The sequence below is a fragment of the Rhinoderma darwinii genome, chromosome 7 (genome assembly GCF_050947455.1).
Source record: "Rhinoderma darwinii isolate aRhiDar2 chromosome 7, aRhiDar2.hap1, whole genome shotgun sequence".
Taxonomy (NCBI): Eukaryota; Metazoa; Chordata; class Amphibia; order Anura; family Rhinodermatidae; genus Rhinoderma; species Rhinoderma darwinii.
In genome coordinates this window covers 17691719-17716252 of record NC_134693.1, presented here as the reverse complement: position 1 = coordinate 17716252, position 24534 = coordinate 17691719, and the positions used below count along the sequence as shown (strand labels likewise).

The following is a 24534-nucleotide window of genomic DNA, read 5'->3' as shown; positions in this document are numbered from 1 at the left end:
CCGTCTCAAATCCCTAATGTATGGCCATATACAATCTGGAATATCTATCAAAACTTAGTAGCCCATAGCAGCCAATCAGATTCCAGCTCTCATTTTTCAGAGCCCCTGATTGGTTGCAATGACTGCTTCAGTCTTGATGAATCTCTTTTCTGTGTTGGCCAGGCCGAAAAAATTAGAGCTGGAGGTAATGGCGTTTCTATGATACGCGCGCCATAAACTCGTACAGAGTGTGATTATCTTCTGCTAAATGATGCCCTGTAATTACTCTTCTGACAACATCGTGAGCACTTTAATGTTCGGCCTATGGCCTCCGTAATCCGTTAAGAGCTTAATATCTGCGTTTCCACAGCTAAATAAAGCTTTCCAAGAAGAGGACTCGCTGGCTGTTATTTACTGCATCAGCATGCACTGGTTCCGGGAGTGGGAAGGCTTTGTAAAGGGCAAGGACGTTGGTAAGTGTGATTATTATGTTGTTTGATAATAGAAATAGAAAACGCGTTTTGCTGTGATCTCGCATTTCGTTCATGGACGGACGTGTCGCAAACATAAGCCACCATCCGAGGGAATAGGAAAAAAAAGTGCATTTTTACACTCGTTCGTTACATAAATCAATGTATCCGTAGGAAATACGACATTTTGTTGCAAAAGTGGTTGTTATAGGAAGCAATAGTATAGAGTAGTAGAGTTATTGGGTGTAGTGTACTATAGGGTAGACGGGGGCATATGCCCCATTTATTAGGCACTTGGGGGGGGGGGGGCTACAACAAGCCACTCTGGGTATTTAGATGCAGGGCTAGTGCAATGTGATATGTTATCAGGAGTCGGAATATTTACTAAAATCTAAATTGTGTTTGTTTTTGTGCAGATCCTCCTGGTGCAATTGATAATTCAAAAATAGCAGTCAGTAAGTGCGGACATATAACTCTGAAGCAAGGTGAGTGGCTTCTTACATATCGTTTTTAACTAAAGTCAATGTCTTTGCTGATACATTTTTCAATATATCTTTATAACGTTTGGAGCGTCGATTTTCTTATACAGAGATCCTGCATAGAAATAGTTTGATATAATTCTGGTTGGCTGCAGCCACCACTAGTGGGAGCTTTAGAGCTTACTGTATACTGTTTCATTCTATAATCTGTATGCAATGAGCTCCCCCTAGTGGTGGCTGCTGGCAGACAGATTTTAATTATTTAGCTATACGCCTTTGCAGTAGTTTGGAGTTCTGTATCCGAAAACAGAGCTCTGAACGTTTTATAACCATGAATTAAGAAATTAATCGGCACATATTTTTGGAGAATTCTACCTTGTACAGCAATGGTCTCCTACCTGCATCTCTCTAGCTGTTGATGAGATATTTGTTTGCTGTCAGTGAATGAAAAAAAATTGGTATACTCTCACAGATTGTAAAACCGTACATACCCAGTCCTGCTCTGAGCTCACTCCAGACTGATACATTGTAGCAAACTATCAAGAGAGATTTTTGCTGCGGCAGATGTATAAGCCCTATGCACACGACAGAGTGCCACTCGTGCCGTTTTTCACGGCACCCAACAGTCTTCACAAACCCGTTAACTTTAGTGGGTGAATCGGGTCAGTGAACACGGACCCAACTCTCTGATCCGTGGAAAGATAGGACATGTTCTATCTTTCCACATATCACGGACGGGACTCAAGTGGCACGCACGTTTGTTTGCATTAGTGCTTAAGCTCACATACCATTTGCCTGTCCTGGATACAATTGTACCCACCTATCAGCTGAGCTGCAATACCAGACACAGTCCACGAGTGGCACTGTTTCTGGGGAAAAAATGGCAAACATTTGCTCATTCATCGGCTGATCTTTGCTCTGTTTACCCAGGGCAATTATCCGAAACGATCGTTTTCATATAAACGCTCGTTCGTCCAATCATTGGCTCGTGTAAAAGTGTCCTTACACCCTTGATATCTCCTTCTTGAATATTTCACTTTGTGCTTTGTGAACTACAGGAGCAGATTCCGGACAGATATCAGAAGAAACCTGGCATTTTCTCCACTCCATCTACGGCGGCGGTCCCGAGATTACCCTAAGACAGACTGTCCCAGTGGCTAATTCTGAAGCCGAACAGTCGGAAGAGAAGATTGACGTGGAGACACGGAATGTATGATCCTCTTTATTGGCTCTAGCGTTACATCATCAGAGTCACTAATATATTTTTGTTTCTTCATTTTTACTGTTGAAATCCATTCCTTCCGTTCTATTCTACAATTAGACGGCGTTTATCGTTCTTTTTGGCTGCGAAATTTATGTCCTATTTATGTTTTCTAAGAGCGCGCGGGGCGAATCCAGAGTCTTTTTGTTTCAGATGACCCATGTAAATGTATTAAACTAAGTCTTTCTAATCTTCCTTTTAATCCTGCTGACTTATAAATAATAACCAAAGCCCCGAACCTGTCCTTGGCTTGGGAAAGTCGCATTACGTATGAGGTTGTGCATGTAATAGATTCTGCCATGCCTTGTAATCTATTCATTTGATTATACGAGTGTTCCCCAGCCCTATCCCTGCCCCATTGCCCTTCATCCCGCCACGTCAGGACCTAGTCAGCCGGGCTGGCCATGTGTGTAGAGACACAGATCTTGGGACCCCCCCTCTTTTATTTTTATTTTATATTATTTAAGTCATCGCACATTTTCTTGGAATGTGCCGAGCAATTGAGATACGCACTTATTCTCAAATAACTAGTAAAATCTATGCCTCTCTCGTTCCCTTTCACCCTTTAAAATAGTATTTTTCTATGTAGTAATAAATTTATGTCCGGATTAATAATAAAGTGACTCTGCTTACTTGTCAGGTTTTGGGGGGGCCCTACCATCCCATGAAAATAGAAGCAAATGAAGGAATCCCCAATTACCTGGTGGCTTTTATTTTTGATTATTGTATCGAATGTCTAACCTTGAGCCAAAATATGTTTTAGTGCACGGCATGCGCTGACATAAAAGAAGGAAAAAAATGGGTTTATTTTGATATTGATCTTAGTCGATGCTTGAAGAAGCGTTGTTTGTATATTTATAGAATTGAGTTTATTTTTTACTGGTTTTGAAATGTCGTTCTCCATAAGTAGAGATCTACTTAGGACCGAAAAGCACAGGTTCAGGAAGGTGTAAGGTGCCCAAGAGTGACTGCCCCTGTATAGAGGTCCTATTAAAATGGACCACCGTAGTATAAGACGGCACAGCGGAACCAGTCTGAAGTTTACCGGAAAGCACAACCCATCGTCGCCAGACACGTTTGTACAGAGGTTGGTGATTGTTACTGTTATAGAGTAGTTTGCACTTGTCTAGTTTCAGCATTTTAAAATAAAATATTATTACAATAATAATATTATTTACAACCCCCATAGCGGAGCACGGCACACTTGCTAGCGGAGCGCGGCACACTTGCTAGCGGAGCGCGGCACACTTGCTAGCGGAGCGCGGCACACTTGCTAGCGGAGCGCGGCACACTTGCTAGCGGAGCGCGGCACACTTGCTAGCGGAGCGCGGCACACTTGCTAGCGGAGCGCGGCACACTTGCTAGCGGAGCGCGGCACACTTGCTAGCGGAGCGCGGCACACTTGCTAGCGTTTTTTTTTGCATTATATGGAATGCACCTCTCTGACTCCTGTATGTTTTATTCTACATCAAAGCTGTCTGGGATTTCCATGTGCATTTCAGGAATATGAAAAAATAATATAGGGAATGAACTACCTAGCAGGATTGACCGCTTTGCGCAATCCTTTTTTGTTAGACGGCTACAATCTGTTGCGTTTCCCTGCAGCGCCACCGCAGGTGAAATTAGGCATTACACAGTTATTGAAAATAATGGGCAGTCTGTGTAACCTATGGGCCTGATTTGGTTTGGAGAGAGAGACTTTTTGTAGCCCCTCTCCTGCCAATGGATAAGGGTCTTGTATGGGGACCCCACTCTATTACCTAAAAATTCCCTAATAGGATGTGGGTTTCCTTAACCAGACAACCATCAGCGGTGGATGGGAGTTGAAGAAGCTAGATAATACTCCGAAGTAAAGCAGGGCAAGATAAAAAGTACCCAAAGGCAATGAGTTACAATAGAAAATTACAATGAAGTCGGCCATAGAAGGCTCTTCAGGACCAGTGATTGATCAGAAATGTTGTGTCGCTGGATCCTATGGATAAAAGGGGAAGATTCGGTGTACCAAATGAAGATTTTCTAATGTTAGAAAATCTATGGAATATTGAGCACTTCTAGTTAATGGGAACGCTCGATATCTCCCCTCCCCCACATAGCCTAATTCTTTCCTATTGTAAGGCTAAAAAAAAACCTGCACCGCATATGGCCTTCTTTCTTAAAGAGCACCTGTCACCTTTCTCTTTTATTGTACAAGTCAAAAGAACTTTTTTAAAAGATAAAAAACTTTGTAATTTGCACTGTTAAAACTACCAAGGATAAACTTTTTGTATTTTTGTATAGAAGACCTGGGTCTCTTTGACTTGAGATCTGGACAGCAGCCTTTATTTCCTTTCTAAACATTCACACAGGGCTAAAAAAAAAAAATGGCATTATTTCCGTGTCGGTCAGTAGAGAAGAAGCTGGACAGGGTCAGTGCTGCCACCACAGATCCCTATCAGCGCTAATGTATTCAAAGTGGCGACACCAATGGTGCTGAAAATAGTTCTGTATATATTATTTAAAGGAAAAAAAGCAAAATGGAGTCGTGGGCTGCTGTAAGCAATTACGATAAAAAAAAAGGCGACAAGTTCTCTTTAAATAAATATACGTTTCAGGTGCAGTAAGTGCCGTTTGCAGCGTCCTGACCTCAAATGTTTACATAGTGTACATGACGTGGCTTAGCTGACAGCATATACCTGGTGCCCATAGAATCGATAGGCAACCATGTAAACCCCCCCCCCCCCCCCCGTGATGTCTACTTAATATGCCATGTGGACCGGGGCTTTTCGTGGCATATTTACACATGGCTGCTGATTGTATCAATGTTTATAGAATGGGTGGAATTACTAATCTTTTATAATATACATTTAGATTAGTGGGCATCTCTGGTCAGAGCCCATGATGTTAGGGCATCTATAAGCACTACAAGTGATGATATAAGCTAGCGAGCTAGATTGAGCCCTATCAGCCAATCGGATCCAGAGAGGGGGCTCGACTGCTTCCAATATGTTTTTTAGCCGACTGGTTGGACTGTTTTTTGCATTGTGTAATTTGAACGAATCCTTTTTCAATCTTAAATAGCGCCCAATATTTTGAATATAACCGTATGTATGCCAGTGCAAAGGGAATAGCAAAGAATAGGACTTCTAGACCGGGGATCTCCATCCTGTGACTTTCCAGCTGTTGCAAAACTACAACTCCCAGTATGCCCTAACAAGCCATTTTGTAAGTTGTACTGTCACTGCAGCTGTAGAGCCACAGGTTAGAAACCACTGATATGGACCATCAATACACCATCTGTAGGATTAATGGAGAACTCGGCATAGATAAAAAACAGAAGTTGTCAGATGTCACTGACCGGTCTGCAATAGACTATTTCCATCTATTAGATGCCCATAAATGATGTAGTAAATGCTTATTGTGCCAACTAAACTGCAACCTAAAATGTGAAGACCATCGTCCTGTAATCCGTGATCTCCAACCCTCTTTAACTGTTGCAAAACTACAACACCCAGCATGCCCTGACAGCCACAGGTTAAAGACTGCTGCTGTAGATTAAGCTTCATCACAGTGTCAGGTGGCTGCAGATCAGCCTATGCAAGTAGAGATTAGAGTTGTCACCTCGTCATATATAATCGATTATAATGACGTTCTATTTTAAGCCAGATTTCCAGGGACGGGCAGCATTAAATGGGTTTGCGCTTCTTACACGTCATAAAAGAAATATGGACTTTTTTTCTCTCCATATTATATAGAAGGTGCTCTGTATTATCTTGACTTTTTCAAGACCTTGTGCCACAAGAAGCTTGTAGGCCCTGCATTATGTATATATTGTGCACAAATACATGTCTTCTAATAATGTCCAATGCTAGATGCCCATAGTTCATAGTGGACCTTAACCCACCTTAAAGAAACGTCTTGCTATGTACAGTACATGCTATAGGTACAGGAGAAAAGGGAGTCTACGAAGGGCGCTGCTACACTCGGGATAAGATACAGACCCGTGAACAGTAGTAAGTCACGTATGCAGTTGAAGTAAGTATCAAGGTTTATTGTAGATGACACGGCTACGCGTTTCAATGCCGCATCGGCATCTTCATCAGGCCATAACGGTGCGGCATTGAAACGCGTAGCCTTGTCATCTACAATAAACCTTGATACTTCAACTGCATACGTGACTGGGTAACCTGCACTATGTGGCGCCGCGGTTTTTGTTCCATTTCTTCTATGTACAGTACATGAAATTCTCCGGGTTTTCCAGTTCTGCAGGGAGTATTGAGCTGGTTGGGAGAACCTACCCTCTGCCACCTAAACATGACCACTACCATAGATGTGATGCCCCAGGTTACCAGCATTTCATTGTAAGATCTGCTGGGAGTCCTGGACAACGGGTCGTCTCAAAATGTATCCCCTCTGTAACTTGTCCTTTCTATTGCACAGATGCGAATCATTGAATGGCTAGATGTGATTGTTAGCATGTTGTGAATGTTAGTTTTTAATTATTTAATTGCTCATTGTAAATTAAATCGTCAATAAAGAAGGACAAGTTTAATTGCATGTCGTGTAATTTATATGTGCATGACCAATTACATGGGCAGTCCCTCTGCCTGGACTGGGGGAGGGGTGGCCTTCTGCACTTATACATCACATACATTGGTATTGATGATGAGGGCATCTGCAAAGTCTTTGTATGGAGTAATTATTTTTTTTTTTCTTCATTCTTAAAAGTAGGTGAACATTAGAAGTACCACAAGTACGATCATTCAGGACGATGCAAAAATGAGCTACTTATGGTCCTTTTACACCATTAAACCAGCGCCAATCGACAATACAGCAATGATTGACCGTACGGGGACGAATGATTTTTAGTACGGTTATTCGTCCACATACGTTTTACATCCTCTCGGCAGCACATCACGTTTACACAGGGAGATGTGCTGCCGACTAGTGACCATTTTTCTAGCCGCATAAAAGATCTGATCAGTCAACGAACGAGCGTTTACTCATTCATGGGCTGATCGCTCCCCTTTTTACACAGCTCAGTGATCGGGAACAAGCGTTTGTCATTTTAGCAGTCAGGGTCACTGTTTGCAGCAGCTTGAAGCTCTGAATAAGGCCAGGACCTTATTAGTATCACGATAGCGCGCAGGTTTTTTTTTTTCCATAACAAAACATTTAATCCGCCGCAGCGATCCTGTGATTTTACCCAGACACTGTGGAGCCCTAGCCCTATATAGGATGGAGTCTTAGGTCAATTGGATATGGCAAATGTATGAAGCATTGATTTGGGCCTTCCATCTCTCCCAAACTAATAGCGATGTTACTGTGTACAGGGCAAATATTTGGGAATTTAAACGGTTTGTGCTGATTTATCACTCTTGGAAGCCATGCCGCCCGGTCTGCAAAGTCTTCTCCCCACCCCTCTGCTCCCGTCTAGGAAATGGCCGACTTCCCTGGTTCATGCGGCAGTCCATATGACCGCTGCAGCCTGTGATTGGCTGCAGCGGTCACATGGGATGAAACGTCATCCCGGGAGGCCGGACTGGAGGAAGAAGCAGGGAGTTCTGGGTAAGTTAACTTTTAATACTATTAACTCTAGCGGTAGTCACTGTCCCGGGTGCTGAGAGTTACTGCCGATCAGTTAACTCTTTCGGCACCCTGGACAGTGACTATTCCCTGAAGTTGCCTAGCAACGCTCCCGTAATTATGGGTGCACACACACGTAGCCACCCGTAATTACGGGAGCCCCATAGACTTCTATGGGCCTGCCTGTGCCGTAATTATGGGCTGAAATAGGACATGTTCCATATTTTTCAACGGCCCGGGCACCTTCCCGTAAGCAAACGGGAGGGTACCCGTGGCCAATAGAAGTCTATGGGCCCGTAATTACGGGCGTTTTTACGTTCGTGTGCATGGGGCCTAACACTGTTCAATCCGTGTCAGATTGTATAGGGACATGCCCTGTTGACAAGGGAAATGGGAATGCCTAGTTCTTAATGCATTTGTACTTTTCCGGGAGGAATAACAGAGGAATGGCACAATGCAAAGTACTATGATATGGTTATACAGCATTTTATTTCATGGAGCATGCAAGGATTTACTAAGAGACATGTCAGGAGAGGTGACAGGCCATCTTTATACCCTTTAGGTTCTGTCGTTCTTTTGGGTGAATATACTTTTTGTACAGACAGGAGGTAAGTTTTGGGTAATTATCTTTTTGAAGTTTGAAACCACAACCAATAAGGCGGGTGCCGTAAGGGATAGCGTAGGGCAACAGGATGATGTGGTGGCACTTGGAGTCCATGATTCCTCTGATTTTTGGTAAATCACCAACCGCACCACCTCCGGATTATAATTCGCATCACCATTCCCAGATTATAATGAAACCTCCTCCATGCTTGACTGGGCTGAATGTAGCTGGAAACATGCGCTCATTTGTCGCACGATGAACTAACTTACCCTTCTTGGACCTAAACACTTCAAACTTCAATTTGCATGTAAAAATAACTTTCCTCCAGTGACTAGTGGCCCAGCTCCTGTTCTTGTTAGCCCACAACACCCTCTTCTTATTATTGATGATCGAGGCAATGATTTTGATGCTGCAACACATCCCGTCAAGCCACTGGCTACAAGGCGGCGCTTGACAGTCACGATTGATACGCTTTTCTTCCTCGTTTCCATCAGAGCAACACAGATCTGAAGAGACTAGTCCAGTCCTGAAACCGGTCGGACTCTTCTTATCATGTTTAAGGCTTGGTTTACACCTGCACCGTGACGTTCCGTTGTTCTCTGTCAGAGGAGCAGAACAAAGGAATAACGGAAGCAATGCTTCTGTTGCACAACGGACACCGCCGACGGAACCCATTGAGTTAAATGGATTTCGTTGGCTTTCGAATAGGTGTTCGTGATTTCACCAGACACAATAGCGCAGAATGCTGCGCTATTGTCTCTGGTAATCCCTGCCGGAACCTCCATCGCATATGTGAAAGAAGCCTTAGCAACCTATGCTTTCCAAGCACTGTTCCAAGACTTCTATTTTATACCTCCTGCCCAAAGTGGAGCGCAGCGCCTCCGTAAATCCCACTATTTTTTCCTACAAGTATTCTACAGAAGTGTCATGTACTGATAAGACTGATCATACTGTACGTACTATGGCTGCACCCACGCTGAGACCCCCGTCCTAGTTGTAGGCACAATATGAATTGCTGACCTATTGCTATGATCTCGTCACCTGACTTGGAGTTCTGGTTAATGCTATTTCTTATACAATCAAAGCAAATTCTTAAGCGATTGAAATGCTTTTCCATCTACAATTTTGTTTTATCACATGGTGCGGGGTCATGTATAAGTTCTAGTACATACCATGTGTTGCTGACTTTGGCAACCAATCACATTCAAACAGGTATTTTGGAGGTGAAGGCGACATCACTATAACCTTTGGCTCTCCAGCTATGGGGAAACTACAACACGCCACTTGACCAGGCTCTCCGGGAACAATGGGCCGCAGCTTTCACTACTCTGGTTTTGGAAAACTAAGCCTACCTGTCTGTTTTCTCAAAGGGGCCATTCCCGGAATGCTGGAACCAAAAATCTAATCATATTGACTATCGAGTTTAAGTCCCTGTTCACATTGCGTTGGTGATCTGCGCTTAACATGTATATCAGCAAAAACTCCCAGTGTCCATACCAAGCGCATCCGTAGGTCTCCTTTAACCCAACTGAGCCCAAAAGAGTGTAGTACAGTCAGACATTTTCATAGGTTTGTGTAATAAGTTGTCCGCAGGGTATTCTGCAGTATTATATATTGAAGTCCCTGCCTGCCACAAGATCAACACACTCCTCTACTGCTGTCATTTCTATTCATTCATTGGCTACAGTGTCCTCTTCATGACACTGTCACATGCAACCCTGTCCTCGCTAATATAATCAGTAATGGAAAGGTCACTGTCTCTAACACGCATGCTCCTCTCCTGGTAAACAAATTGTCGATCCCAATCCCATTCATTAATAGAGTTGTCCAGCGAATAAAAATGCCATACTCACCTCACCCCTCCGCCGCCTGGTTATGTTTGTACAACATTTTGAGCGGTTTTAAAAATTGTTTTTATTTGCTGGACAATCCCTTTTAACTGCCTCTTCACATTCAGCTCTGTCTCATGAGTGGACAGGTCACTACCTCACACAAGATCAACACCCTCAACTCCTGCTGCTGTCACCTTCATCATCTGATTGGCTGCAGGATGTTTTAACCCCGTCCACTTCATGATATTGGCTGTCACACTTCAGCCCATACACAAAAAAAAGTTTCTTCTATCACCCTGTGCTATCCTCCCTGTAACACAGCACCCTTCTATCACACTGTCCTATCCTCCCTATAATACTGTACCCCATCTACTATCACTGTACTATCCTCCCTATAACACTGCACCCCCTTTCTATCACACTGAGCTATCCTCCCTATAACACAGCACCCCCTCTATCACAGCGTGCTATCCTCCCTGTAACACAGAACCCCATCTTTTAGCAAACTGTGCTCTTCCCTGTAACAGCCCCCCTCTTCTATCACACTGTGCTATCCTCCCTTTAAAACTGCACCCCTCTTCTATTACCCTGTGAAATCTTCCCTATGACACCACACCCCCTCTCCTATCAAACTGTGCTATCCTCCCTGTAACACAGCACCCCCTCTTCTATCCTCCCTATAACAGCACCCCCTCTTCTATCCTCCCTATAACAGCGCCCCCTCTTCTATCCTCCCTATAACACAGCACCCTCTTCTATCCTCCCTATAACACAGCACCTCCTCTTGTCACACTGTGCTATCCTCCCTATAACACAGCACCCCCTCTTCTATCCTCCCTATAACACAGCACCCCCTCTTCTATCCTCCCTATAACACAGCACCCCCTCTACTATCCTCCCTATAACACAACACCCCCTCTTCTATCCTCCCTATAACACAGCATCCCCTCTACTATCCTCCCTATAACACAGCACTGGTTCTGTCACACTGTGCTATCCTCCCTATAACACTGCACCCCTCTCCTATCCTCCCTATAACACTGCACCCCTCTCCTATCCTCCCTATAACACTGCACCCCTCTCCTATCCTCCCTATAACACTGCACCCCTCTCCTATCCTCCCTATAACACTGCACCCCTCTCCTATTACACTCTGCTATCCTCCCCTATAACACAGCACCACCTGCACTCCAATCCGCTGAGCACGTTCTCCATATCGGTAGTAGGTAATTTATTGACTTAGAAATGAGGCAGTGCAAGTTCTTCGAGCTCCAGCAGGCGTCGCTCTACTAAAAGCGGAAGTGGCGTCGGCGTGGAGGGGGCATCCGGCGAGTGTGCAGCGGCCTGGCTCCCCGATGTGGATCCGGTGATCAGCGGGTACCAGACAGGTGAGAGCCGCCGGCACACGGCCACTTCCTGTCATACATAGCAACGCGCTGGCCACTCCTCCATGTCAGGAAAACGTTATGGGGTTGACTCTGTGAGGAGCTCCATAGTGTACAGTGCTGTATAATGAGAGGAGCTCCATAGTGTACAGTGCTGTATAATGAGAGGAGCTCCATAGTGTACAGTGCTGTATACTGAGAGAGGAGCTCCATAGTGTACAGTGCTGTATAATGAGAGGAGCTCCATAGTGTACAGTGCTGTATAATGAGAGGAGCTCCATAGTGTACAGTGCTGTATAATGAGAGGAGCTCCATAGTGTACAGTGCTGTATAATGAGAGGAGCTCCATAGTGTACAGTGCTGTATAATGAGAGGAGCTCCATAGTGTACAGTGCTGTATAATGATAGAGGAGCTCCATAGTGTACAGTGCTGTATACTGAGAGGAGCTCCATAGTGTACAGTGCTGTATAATGAGAGGAGCTCCATAGTGTACAGTGCTGTATACTGAGAGGAGCTCCATAGTGTACAGTGCTGTATAATGAGAGGAGCTCTATAGTGTACAGTGCTGTATAATGAGAGGAGCTCCATAGTGTACAGTGCTGTATAATGAGAGGAGCTCCATAGTGTACAGTGCTGTATAATGAGAGGAGCTCCATAGTGTACAGTGCTGTATAATGAGAGGAGCTCTATAGTGTACAGTGCTGTATAATGAGGAGCTCCATAGTGTACAGTGCTGTATAATGAGAGGAGCTCCATAGTGTACAGTGCTGTATAATGAGAGGAGCTCCATAGTGTACAGTGCTGTATAATGAGAGGAGCTCCATAGTGTACAGTGCTGTATACTGAGAGAGGAGCTCCATAGTGTACAGTGCTGTATACTGAGAGGAGCTCCATAGTGTACAGTGCTGTATAATGAGAGGAGCTCCATAGTGTACAGTGCTGTATAATGAGAGGAGCTCCATAGTGTACAGTGCTGTATACTGAGAGGAGCTCCATAGTGTACAGTGCTGTATAATGAGAGGAGCTCCATAGTGTACAGTGCTGTATAATGAGAGGAGCTCCATAGTGTACAGTGCTGTATAATGAGAGGAGCTCCATAGTGTACAGTGCTGTATAATGAGAGGAGCTCCATAGTGTACAGTGCTGTATAATGAGAGGAGCTCCATAGTGTACAGCGCTGTATAATGAGAGGAGCTCCATAGTGTACAGTGCTGTATAATGAGAGGAGCTCCATAGTGTACAGCGCTGTATAATGAGAGGAGCTCCATAGTGTACAGTGCTGTATAATGAGAGGAGCTCCATAGTGTACAGTGCTGTATAATGAGAGGAGCTCCATAGTGTACAGTGCTGTATACTGAGAGGAGCTCCATAGTGTACAGTGCTGTATAATGAGAGGAGCTCCATAGTGTACAGTGCTGTATAATTAGAGGAGCTCCATAGTGTACAGCGCTGTATAATGAGAGGAGCTCCATAGTGTACAGTGCTGTATACTGAGAGGAGCTCCATAGTGTACAGCGCTGTATAATGAGAGGAGCTCTATAGTGTACAGCGCTGTATACTGAGAGGAGCTCCATAGTGTACAGCGCTGTATACTGAGAGGAGCTCCATAGTGTACAGTGCTGTATACTGAGAGGAGCTCCATAGTGTACAGTGCTGTATAATGAGAGGAGCTCCATAGTGTACAGTGCTGTATAATGAGGAGCTCCATAGTGTACAGTGCTGTATAATGAGGAGCTCCATAGTGTACAGTGCTGTATAATGAGGAGCTCCATAGTGTACAGTGCTGTATACTGAGAGGAGCTCCATAGTGTACAGTGCTGTATAATGAGAGGAGCTTCATAGTGTACAGTGCTGTATAATGAGAGGAGCTCCATAGTGTACAGTGCTGTATACTGAGAGGAGCTCCATAGTGTACAGCGCTGTATAATGAGAGGAGATCTATAGTGTACAGTGCTGTATACTGAGAGGAGCTCCATAGTGTACAGTGCTGTATACTGAGAGGAGCTCCATAGTGTACAGTGCTGTATAATGAGAGAGGAGCTCCATAGTGTACAGTGCTGTATAATGAGAGAGGAGCTCCATAGTGCACAGTGCTGTATAATGAGAGGAGCTCCATAGTGCACAGTGCTGTATAATGAGAGGAGCTCCATAGTGTACAGTGCTGTATAATGAGAGGAGCTCCATAGTGTACAGCGCTGTATAATGAGAGGAGCTCCATAGTGTACAGTGCTGTATAATGAGAGGAGCTCCATAGTGTACAGTGCTGTATAATGAGAGGAGCTCCATAGTGTACAGTGCTGTATAATGAGAGGAGCTCCATAGTGTACAGTGCTGTATAATGAGAGGAGCTCCATAGTGTACAGTGCTGTATAATGAGAGGAGCTCCATAGTGTACAGTGCTGTATAATGAGAGGAGCTCCATAGTGTACAGTGCTGTATAATGAGAGGAGCTCCATAGTGTACAGTGCTGTATAATGAGAGGAGCTCCATAGTGTACAGTGCTGTATAATGAGAGAGGAGCTCCATAGTGTACAGTGCTGTATAATGAGAGAGGAGCTCCATAGTGTACAGTGCTGTATAATGAGAGAGGAGCTCCATAGTGTACAGTGCTGTATAATGAGAAGAGCTCCATAGTGTACAGTGCTGTATAATGAGAGAGGAGCTCCATAGTGCACAGTGCTGTATAATGAGAGGAGCTCCATAGTGTACAGTGCTGTATACTGAGAGGAGCTCTATAGTGTACAGTGCTGTATAATGAGAGGAGCTCCATAGTGTACAGCGCTGTATAATGAGAGGAGATCTATAGTGTACAGTGCTGTATACTGAGAGGAGCTCCATAGTGTACAGTGCTGTATACTGAGAGGAGCTCCATAGTGTACAGTGCTGTATACTGAGAGGAGCTCCATAGTGTACAGTGCTGTATAATGAGAGGAGCTCCATAGTGTACAGTGCTGTATAATGAGAGGAGCTCCATAGTGTACAGTGCTGTATAATGAGAGGAGCTCCATAGTGTACAGTGCTGTATAATGAGAGAGGAGCTCCATAGTGTACAGTGCTGTATAATGAGAGGAGCTCCATAGTGTACAGTGCTGTATAATGAGAGGAGCTCCATAGTGTACAGTGCTGTATAATGAGAGGAGCTCCATAGTGTACAGTGCTGTATAATGAGGAGCTCCATAGTGTACAGTGCTGTATACTGAGAGAGGAGCTCCATAGTGTACAGTGCTGTATACTGAGAGGAGCTCCATAGTGTACAGTGCTGTATAATGAGGAGCTCCATAGTGTACAGTGCTGTATAATGAGAGGAGCTCCATAGTGTACAGTGCTGTATACTGAGAGAGGATCTCCATAGTGTACAGTGCTGTATACTGAGAGAGGAGCTCCATAGTGTACAGTGCTGTATACTGAGAGGAGCTCCATAGTGTACAGTGCTGTATAATGAGAGGAGCTCCATAGTGTACAGTGCTGTATACTGAGAGAGGAGCTCCATAGTGTACAGTGCTGTATACTGAGAGAGGAGCTCCATAGTGTACAGTGCTGTATAATGAGAGGAGCTCCATAGTGTACAGTGCTGTATACTGAGAGAGGAGCTCCATAGTGTACAGTGCTGTATAATGAGAGGAGCTCCATAGTGTACAGTGCTGTATACTGAGAGGAGCTCCATAGTGTACAGTGCTGTATACTGAGAGGAGCTCCATAGTGTACAGTGCTGTATACTGAGAGGAGCTCCATAGTGTACAGTGCTGTATACTGAGAGGAGCTCCATAGTGTACAGTGCTGTATAATGAGAGGAGCTCCATAGTGTACAGTGCTGTATAATGAGAGGAGCTCCATAGTGTACAGTGCTGTATAATGAGGAGCTCCATAGTGTACAGTGCTGTATAATGAGGAGCTCCATAGTGTACAGTGCTGTATACTGAGAGGAGCTCCATAGTGTACAGTGCTGTATACTGAGAGAGGAGCTCCATAGTGTACAGTGCTGTATAATGAGAGAGGTGCTCCATAGTGTACAGTGCTGTATAATGAGAAGAGCTCCATAGTGTACAGTGCTGTATAATGAGAGAGGAGCTCCATAGTGCACAGTGCTGTATAATGAGAGGAGCTCCATAGTGTACAGTGCTGTATACTGAGAGGAGCTCTATAGTGTACAGTGCTGTATAATGAGAGGAGCTCCATAGTGTACAGCGCTGTATACTGAGAGGAGCTCTATAGTGTACAGTGCTGTATACTGAGAGGAGCTCCATAGTGTACAGTGCTGTATACTGAGAGGAGCTCCATAGTGTACAGTGCTGTATAATGAGAGGAGCTCCATAGTGTACAGTGCTGTATAATGAGAGGAGCTCCATAGTGTACAGTGCTGTATAATGAGAGGAGCTCCATAGTGTACAGTGCTGTATAATGAGAGGAGCTCCATAGTGTACAGTGCTGTATACTGAGAGAGGAGCTCCATAGTGTACAGTGCTGTATAATGAGAGAGGAGCTCCATAGTGTACAGTGCTGTATAATGAGAGGAGCTCCATAGTGTACAGTGCTGTATAATGAGAGGAGCTCCATAGTGTACAGTGCTGTATAATAAGAGAGGAGCTCCATAGTGTACAGTGCTGTATAATGAGAGGAGCTCCATAGTGTACAGTGCTGTATAATGAGAGGAGCTCCATAGTGTACAGTGCTGTATAATGAGGAGCTCCATAGTGTACAGTGCTGTATAATGAGGAGCTCCATAGTGTACAGTGCTGTATAATGAGAGGAGCTCCATAGTGTACAGTGCTGTATAATGAGGAGTTCCATAGTGTACAGTGCTGTATAATGAGGAGCTCCATAGTGTACAGTGCTGTATAATGAGGAGCTCCATAGTGTACAGTGCTGTATAATGAGAGAGGAGCTCCATAGTGTACAGTGCTGTATAATGAGAGGAGCTCCATAGTGTACAGTGCTGTATAATGAGAGGAGCTCCATAGTGTACAGTGCTGTATAATGAGGAGCTCCATAGTGTACAGTGCTGTATAATGAGGAGCTCCATAGTGTACAGTGCTGTATAATGAGGAGCTCCATAGTGTACAGTGCTGTATAATGAGAGGAGCTCCATAGTGTACAGTGCTGTATAATGAGGAGCTCCATAGTGTACAGTGCTGTATAATGAGAGGAGCTCTATAGTGTACAGTGCTGTATAATGAGGAGCTCCATAGTGTACAGTGCTGTATAATGAGAGAGGAGCTCCATAGTGTACAGTGCTGTATAATGAGAGGAGCTCCATAGTGTACAGTGCTGTATAATGAGGAGCTCCATAGTGTACAGTGCTGTATAATGAGGAGCTCCATAGTGTACAGTGCTGTATAATGAGAGGAGCTCCATAGTGTACAGTGCTGTATAATGAGAGGAGCTCCATAGTGTACAGCGCTGTATAATGAGAGGAGATCCATAGTGTACAGTGCTGTATAATGAGGAGCTCCATAGTGTACAGTGCTGTATAATGAGGAGCTCCATAGTGTACAGTGCTGTATAATGAGGAGCTCCATAGTGTACAGTGCTGTATACTGAGAGGAGCTCCATAGTGTACAGCGCTGTATAATGAGGAGCTCCATAGTGTACAGTGCTGTATAATGAGGAGCTCCATAGTGTACAGTGCTGTATAATGAGAGAGGAGCTCCATAGTGTACAGTGCTGTATACTGAGAGAGGAGCTCCATAGTGTACAGTGCTGTATAATGAGAGGAGCTCCATAGTGTACAGCGCTGTATAATGAGAGGAGATCCATAGTGTACAGTGCTGTATAATGAGGAGCTCCATAGTGTACAGTGCTGTATAATGAGGAGCTCCATAGTGTACAGTGCTGTATACTGAGAGGAGCTCCATAGTGTACAGCGCTGTATAATGAGGAGCTCCATAGTGTACAGCGCTGTATAATGAGAGGAGCTCTATAGTGTACAGTGCTGTATAATGAGGAGCTCCATAGTGTACAGCGCTGTATAATGAGGAGCTCCATAGTGTACAGTGCTGTATAATGAGAGGAGCTCCATAGTGTACAGTGCTGTATAATGAGGAGCTCCATAGTGTACAGTGCTGTATAATGAGGAGCTCCATAGTGTACAGCGCTGTATACTGAGAGGAGCTCCATAGTGTACAGTGCTGTATAATGAGAGGAGCTCTATAGTGTACAGTGCTGTATAATGAGAGGAGCTCCATAGTGTACAGTGCTGTATACTGAGAGGAGCTCCATAGTGTACAGTGCTGTATAATGAGGAGCTCCATAGTGTACAGTGCTGTATAATGAGGAGCTCCATAGTGTACATTTGAAAGCTGCAACGATTTCCTGTAAAACCGCGTGTTGGTGAGGGTTTTGGGCGCATCGCGGTCTCACCTCACCTCAGCCGGACAGGGACAACTATATGTTTCCCTACCTTTACTCTAGGGCTACAAGTCGACTTTGACCAGGACACAGGTATGATGGATAATAATACAATTATCACAGCCAAAGTCACTATGTCGCTGTGTAGCTGTAAAGTCTGGCTGCTTGGACCCGCAGAGAACATTAGACAATGAAACCGCTGAGCAAGTATTGGGAATTGATAAATCCTTAGGGTATGTTCACACGCTTAATAAAAAACGTCTGAAAATACAGAGCTGTTTTCAAGGGAAAACCGCTCCTGATTTTCAGACGTTTTTTGAGCAACTTGCGTTTTTCGCAGCGTTTTTTACGGCCGTTTTTGGAGCTGTTTTCAATAGAGTCTATGAAAAACGGCTCCAAAAACGTCCCAAGAAGTGACATTCACTTCTTTTGACGAGCCGTCATTTTACGCGCCGTATTTTGACAGCGACGCGTAAAATAAAGGCTCGTCTGAAAACACTGCGTGTGAACATACCCTAAGGCCTGCGCAAAAGGCACTTAACAGCTCCGTGTGGCCTCAGCATATGACGCGCGGCTGCGTGATTTTCGCGCAGCCGCCATCATAATGACACTCCATTTGGATGTTTGTAAACAGAAAAGCACGTGGTGCTTTTCTGTTTTCATTCATCCTTTTCACAGCTGTTGCGCGAATCACGCTGGTCGCACGGAAGTGCTTCCATGCGGCATGCGTGGTTTTCACGCACCCATTGACTTCAATGGGTGCGTGATGCGTGAAAAACGCCCAAGGATCGGACATGTCGTGACTTTTTGTGCGGACTTACGCTGAGTAAAAATCACGCACATGTCTGCACGGCCCCATAGACTAATATAGGTCCGTGCGATGCGCGTGAAAATCGCACGCGTTGCACGGACGTATATCCCGTTCGTCTGAATAAGGCCTAAGGGTAAGGTTCCACCTAGTGGCAACCGCATGCGAAACCACGTCCACATGCAGTGGGGAATGGCTGTAAGATCTTGGCAGTAATATCCAGCAAAATCCTCTGGCCATTCGCAACCGCATGTAGGCATGGTTTTGGCCGTATGTGGCCGCTGCTAGGTGGGACCGTACTTTTACTGCGAAGAAAAACAACCGCAAAATCCCGTCCTGGCCTGGATCTCATTCCACAAAATTGACTTTCTTTTACTTACTTGGGTCCCGTTCACATGTTCCAGTTACACGCGGGTTTCTGTGAAGAAATGTGCATGAAATCCGCCTCCCATTCACTTCAAGACTGTAGCCATTGAGACAGATAGGTCTGCGTAGGTGCTGCGTACCAACCTGGCAAAATATTTGTAATCCAGACTATTTGCTGCATACAGAGATTAGTTATCTTTTTTTTATTCTAGATGCATTGGATAAATACTAAATTGGTTGAAAAAGTTGATATAACGAATGTGAGGTTGCCCAATGGGTACCTGTAACTGCCCATCACATGACTCCAAGTAGCCCGGGCTGTACTCCCCACTGAGGTCACTGCATGCTCTTCTGCTGTTTGGGTATGAACCTGAGGCTGTATATGACATCAGGGTGCCGACCCTTATTGTTTACACACAGTGGATTTGTGCTGTGGTTTTGTTACTTTCTTTCATTATGTCATTTCTAGGTGGAGGATACTTTGTATCTTATGTTTTGGCATAACTTATATAGTTTTTTTCTGTCAAAGAAAAAGTTCTTATTGCCTAAAGCAGGGAGATCCCATGTTTTCTTGCAGTACAGAAGGCATACATGCTTGTGGTGCCCCTGGGGTCACGACTTGGGTTCCCCACTGTGGCATACATGACTAGAGTGGGTCCTTGCATGGGGATGAAAGCACAAAAGAATTTTGGCAATCCTTTTTTTAGAACTAAATACATAATGATTATACTAATGATCATTTTCATTTTATTTTGTTTATGGTGTTAGGCGGGACATAATACTGTACATTATACTGCTCCCCTGTACATTATACTGCTCCCTGTACATTATACTGCTCCCCTGTACATTATACTGCTCCCCTGTACATTATACTGCTCCCGCTGTACATTATACTGCTCCCCTGTACATTATACTGCTCCCGCTGTACATTATACTGCTCCTCCTGTACATTATACTGCTCCCCTGTACATTATACTGCTTCCCCTGTACATTATACTGCTCCCCTGTACATTATACTGCTCCCCTGTAGATTATACTGATCCCCTGTACATTATACTGCTCCCCTGTACATTATACTGCTCCCCTGAACATTATACTGCTCCTCCTGTATATTATACTGCTCCTCCTGTACATTATACTGCTCCTACTGTGCATTATACTGCTCCCCTGTACATTATACTGCTCCCCTGTACATTATACTGCTCCCCTGTACATTATACTGCTCCCCCTGTACATTATACTGCTCCCCTGTACATTATACAGCTCCCCTGAACATTATACTGCTCCTCCTGTATATTATACTGCTCCTCCTGTGCATTATACTGCTTCCCCTGTACATTATACTGCTTCCCCTGTACATTATACTGCTTCCCCTGTACATTATACTGCTCCCCCTGTACATTATACTGCTCCCCTGTACATTATACTGCTCCCCTGTACATTATACTGCTCCCCCTGTACATTATACTGCTCCCCTGTACATTATACTGCTTCCCCTGTACATTATACCTGTACTGTACATTATACTGCTCCTCCTGTATATTATACCTGTACTGTGCATTATACTGCTGCCCCTGTACATTATACTGCTTCCCCTGTACATTATACCTGTACTGTACATTATACTGCTCCCCTGTATATTATACCTGTACTGTGCATTATACTGCTGCCCCTGTACATTATACTGCTGCCCCTGTACATTATACTGCTCCCCCTGTACATTATACTCTGCCCCTGTACATTATACTGCTCCCCCTGTACATTATACTGCTCCCCTGTACATTATACTGCTTCCCCTGTACATTATACTGCTCCCCTGTACATTATACTGCTGCCCCTGTATATTATACTGCTGCCCCTGTATATTATACTGCTCCCCCTGTACATTATACTGCTCCCCCTGTACATTATACTGCTCCCCCTGTACATTATACTGCTCCCCTGTAAATTATACTGCTCCCCCTGTACATTATACTGCTTCCCCTGTACATTATACTGCTCCCCCTGTACATTATACTGCTTCCCCTGTACATTATACCTGTACTGTACATTATACTGCTTCCCCTGTACATTATTCTGCTTCCCCTGTACATTATACCTGTACTGTACATTATACTGCTTCCCCTGTACATTATACTGCTTCCCCTGTACATTATGCTGCTCCCCCTGTATATTATACTGCTTCCCCTGTACATTATACTGCTCCTCCTGTATATTATACCTGCACTGTACATTACACTCTGCCCCTGTACATTACACTCTGCCCCTGTACATTATATTCTGCCCCTGTACATTATATTTTGCCCCTGTACATTATATTCTGCCCCTGTACATTATATTCTGCCCCTGTACATCACACTCTGCCCCTGTACATTATACTCTGCCCCTGTACATTATATTCTGCCCTGTACATTATATTCTGCCCCTGTACATTATATTCTGCCCCTGTACATTATACTGCTCCCCTGTACATTATACTGCTCCCCCAGTACATTATACTGCTCCTCCTGTACATTATACTGCTCCCCTGTACATTATACTGCTTCCCCTGTACATTATACTGCTCCCCCTGTACATTATACTGCTCCCCCTGTACATTATACTGCTCCCCTGTACATTATACTGCTCCCCCTGTACATTATACTGCTCCCCCTGTACATTATACTGCTCCCCTGTACATTATACTGCTTCCCCTGTACATTATACTGCTTCCCCTGTACATTATACTGCTCCCCTGTACATTATACTGCTCCCCTGTACATTATACTGCTCCCCCTGTACATTATACTGCTCCCCCTGTACATTATACTGCTCCCCCTGTACATTATACTGCTTCCCCTGTACATTATACTGCTCCCCTGTACATTATACTGCTCCCCTGTACATTATACTGCTCCTCCTGTACATTATACTGCTCCCCTGTACATTATACTGCTTCCCCTGTACATTATACTGCTTCCCCTGTACATTATACTGCTTCCCCTGTACATTATACTGCTCCCCTGTACATTATACTGCTCCCCTGAACATTATACTGCTCCTCCTGTGCATTATACTGCTTCCCCTGTACATTATACTGCTTCCCCTGTACATTATACTGCTCCCCCTGTATATTATACTGCTCCCCTGTACATTATACTGCTCCCCCTGTACATTATACTGCTCCCCCTGTACATTATACTGCTCCCCCTGTACATTATACTGCTCCCCTGTACATTATACTGCTCCCCTGTACATTATACTGCTCCCCTGTACATTATACTGCTCCCCCTGTACATTATACTGCTCCCCTGTACATTATACTGCTGCCCCTGTATATTATACTGCTCCCCCTGTACATTATACTGCTCCCCCTGTACATTATACTGCTCCCCTGTACATTATACTGCTCCCCTGTACATTATACTGCTCCACCTGTACATTATGCTGCTCCCCCTGTACATTATACCTGTACTGTACATTATACTGCTCCTCCTGTATATTATACCTGTACTGTACATTATACTGCTCCCCCTGTACATTATACTCTGCCCCTATACATTATACTGCTCCCCCTGTACATTATACTGCTTCCCCTGTACATTATACCTGTACTGTACATTATACTGCTTCCCCTGTACATTATACTGCTTCCCCTGTACATTATGCTGCTCCCCCTGTATATTATACTGCTTCCCCTGTACATTATACTGCTCCTCCTGTATATTATACCTGCACTGTACATTACACTCTGCCCCTGTACATTACACTCTGCCCCTGTACATTATATTTTGCCCCTGTACATTATATTTTGCCCCTGTACATTATATTTTGCCCCTGTACATTATATTCTGCCCCTGTACATTATATTCTGCCCCTGTACATCACACTCTGCCCCTGTACATTATACTCTGCCCCTGTACATTATATTCTGCCCCTGTACATTATATTCTGCCCCTGTACATTATACTGCTCCCCTGTACATTATACTGCTCCCCCAGTACATTATACTGCTCCTCCTGTACATTATACTGCTCCCCTGTACATTATACTGCTTCCCCTGTACATTATACTGCTCCCCCTGTACATTATACTGCTCCCCCTGTACATTATACTGCTCCCCCTGTACATTATACTGCTCCCCTGTACATTATACTGCTCCCCCTGTACATTATACTGCTCCCCCTGTACATTATACTGCTTCCCCTGTACATTATACTGCTTCCCCTGTACATTATACTGCTCCCCTGTACATTATACTGCTCCCCTGTACATTATACTGCTCCCCCTGTACATTATACTGCTCCCCCTGTACATTATACTGCTCCCCCTGTACATTATACTGCTCCCCCTGTACATTATACTGCTCCCCTGTACATTATACTGCTCCCCTGTACATTATACTGCTCCCCTGTACATTATACTGCTCCTCCTGTACATTATACTGCTCCCCTGTACATTATACTGCTTCCCCTGTACATTATACTGCTCCCCTGTACATTATACTGCTCCCCTGAACATTATACTGCTCCTCCTGTGCATTATACTGCTTCCCCTGTACATTATACTGCTTCCCCTGTACATTATACTGCTCCCCCTGTATATTATACTGCTCCCCTGTACATTATACTGCTCCCCCTGTACATTATACTGCTCCCCCTGTACATTATACTGCTCCCCCTGTACATTATACTGCTCCCCTGTACATTATACTGCTCCCCTGTACATTATACTGCTCCCCCTGTACATTATACTGCTCCCCTGTACATTATACTGCTCCCCCTGTACATTATACTGCTCCCCTGTACATTATACTGCTCCCCTGTACATTATGCTGCTCCCCCTGTACATTATGCTGCTTCCCCTGTACATTATACTGCTCCCCTGTACATTATACTGCTCCCCCTGTACATTATACTGCTCCCCCTGTACGTTATACTGCTCCCCCTGTACGTTATACTGCTCCCCTGTACATTATACTGCTCCCCTGTACATTATACTGCTGCCCCTGTACATTATACTGCTCCCCCTGTACATTATACTGCTTCCCCTGTACATTATACTGCTTCCCCTGTACATTATACTGCTCCACCTGTACATTATACTGCTCCCCCTGTACATTATACCTGTACTGTACATTATACTGCTCCTCCTGTATATTATACCTGTACTGTACATTATACTGCTCCCCCTGTACATTATACTCTGCCCCTATACATTATACTGCTCCCCCTGTACATTATACTGCTTCCCCTGTACATTATACCTGTACTGTACATTATACTGCTCCTCCTGTATATTATACCTGTACTGTGCATTATACTGCTCCCCCTGTACATTATACTCTGCCCCTGTACATTATACTGCTCCTCCTGTACATTATACTGCTCCCCCTGTACATTATACTGCTTCCCCTGTACATTATACTGCTCCCCCTGTACATTATACTGCTTCCCCTGTACA

The 24534-nt window shown here is 44.4% G+C and overlaps 2 protein-coding genes across 3 annotated transcripts in view; both read left to right on the top strand.

Annotated features, from left to right (window-relative positions):
* Nucleotides 1–2808, top strand: part of USP33 (ubiquitin specific peptidase 33) — a 44316-nt gene extending 41508 nt beyond the window's left edge. Inside the window, exons 22-24 of the mRNA XM_075832871.1 lie at nt 350–452; nt 866–934; nt 1987–2808. Of these exons, the coding sequence (XP_075688986.1) occupies nt 350–452; nt 866–934; nt 1987–2144 (330 nt within the window). The 3' untranslated portion in view covers nt 2145–2808. The remainder of the gene's footprint in view (nt 1–349; nt 453–865; nt 935–1986) is intronic.
* An 8662-nt stretch (nt 2809–11470) lies between these two features.
* ZZZ3 (zinc finger ZZ-type containing 3) overlaps nt 11471–24534 on the top strand; it is a 47359-nt gene continuing 34295 nt past the window's right edge. Inside the window, exon 1 of one of the 2 annotated variants that reach the window (XM_075832870.1) lies at nt 11471–11575. The gene's annotated coding sequence lies outside the window, so the exon portion shown is untranslated. The remainder of the gene's footprint in view (nt 11576–24534) is intronic. The other variant, XM_075832867.1, reaches the window with a different exon arrangement.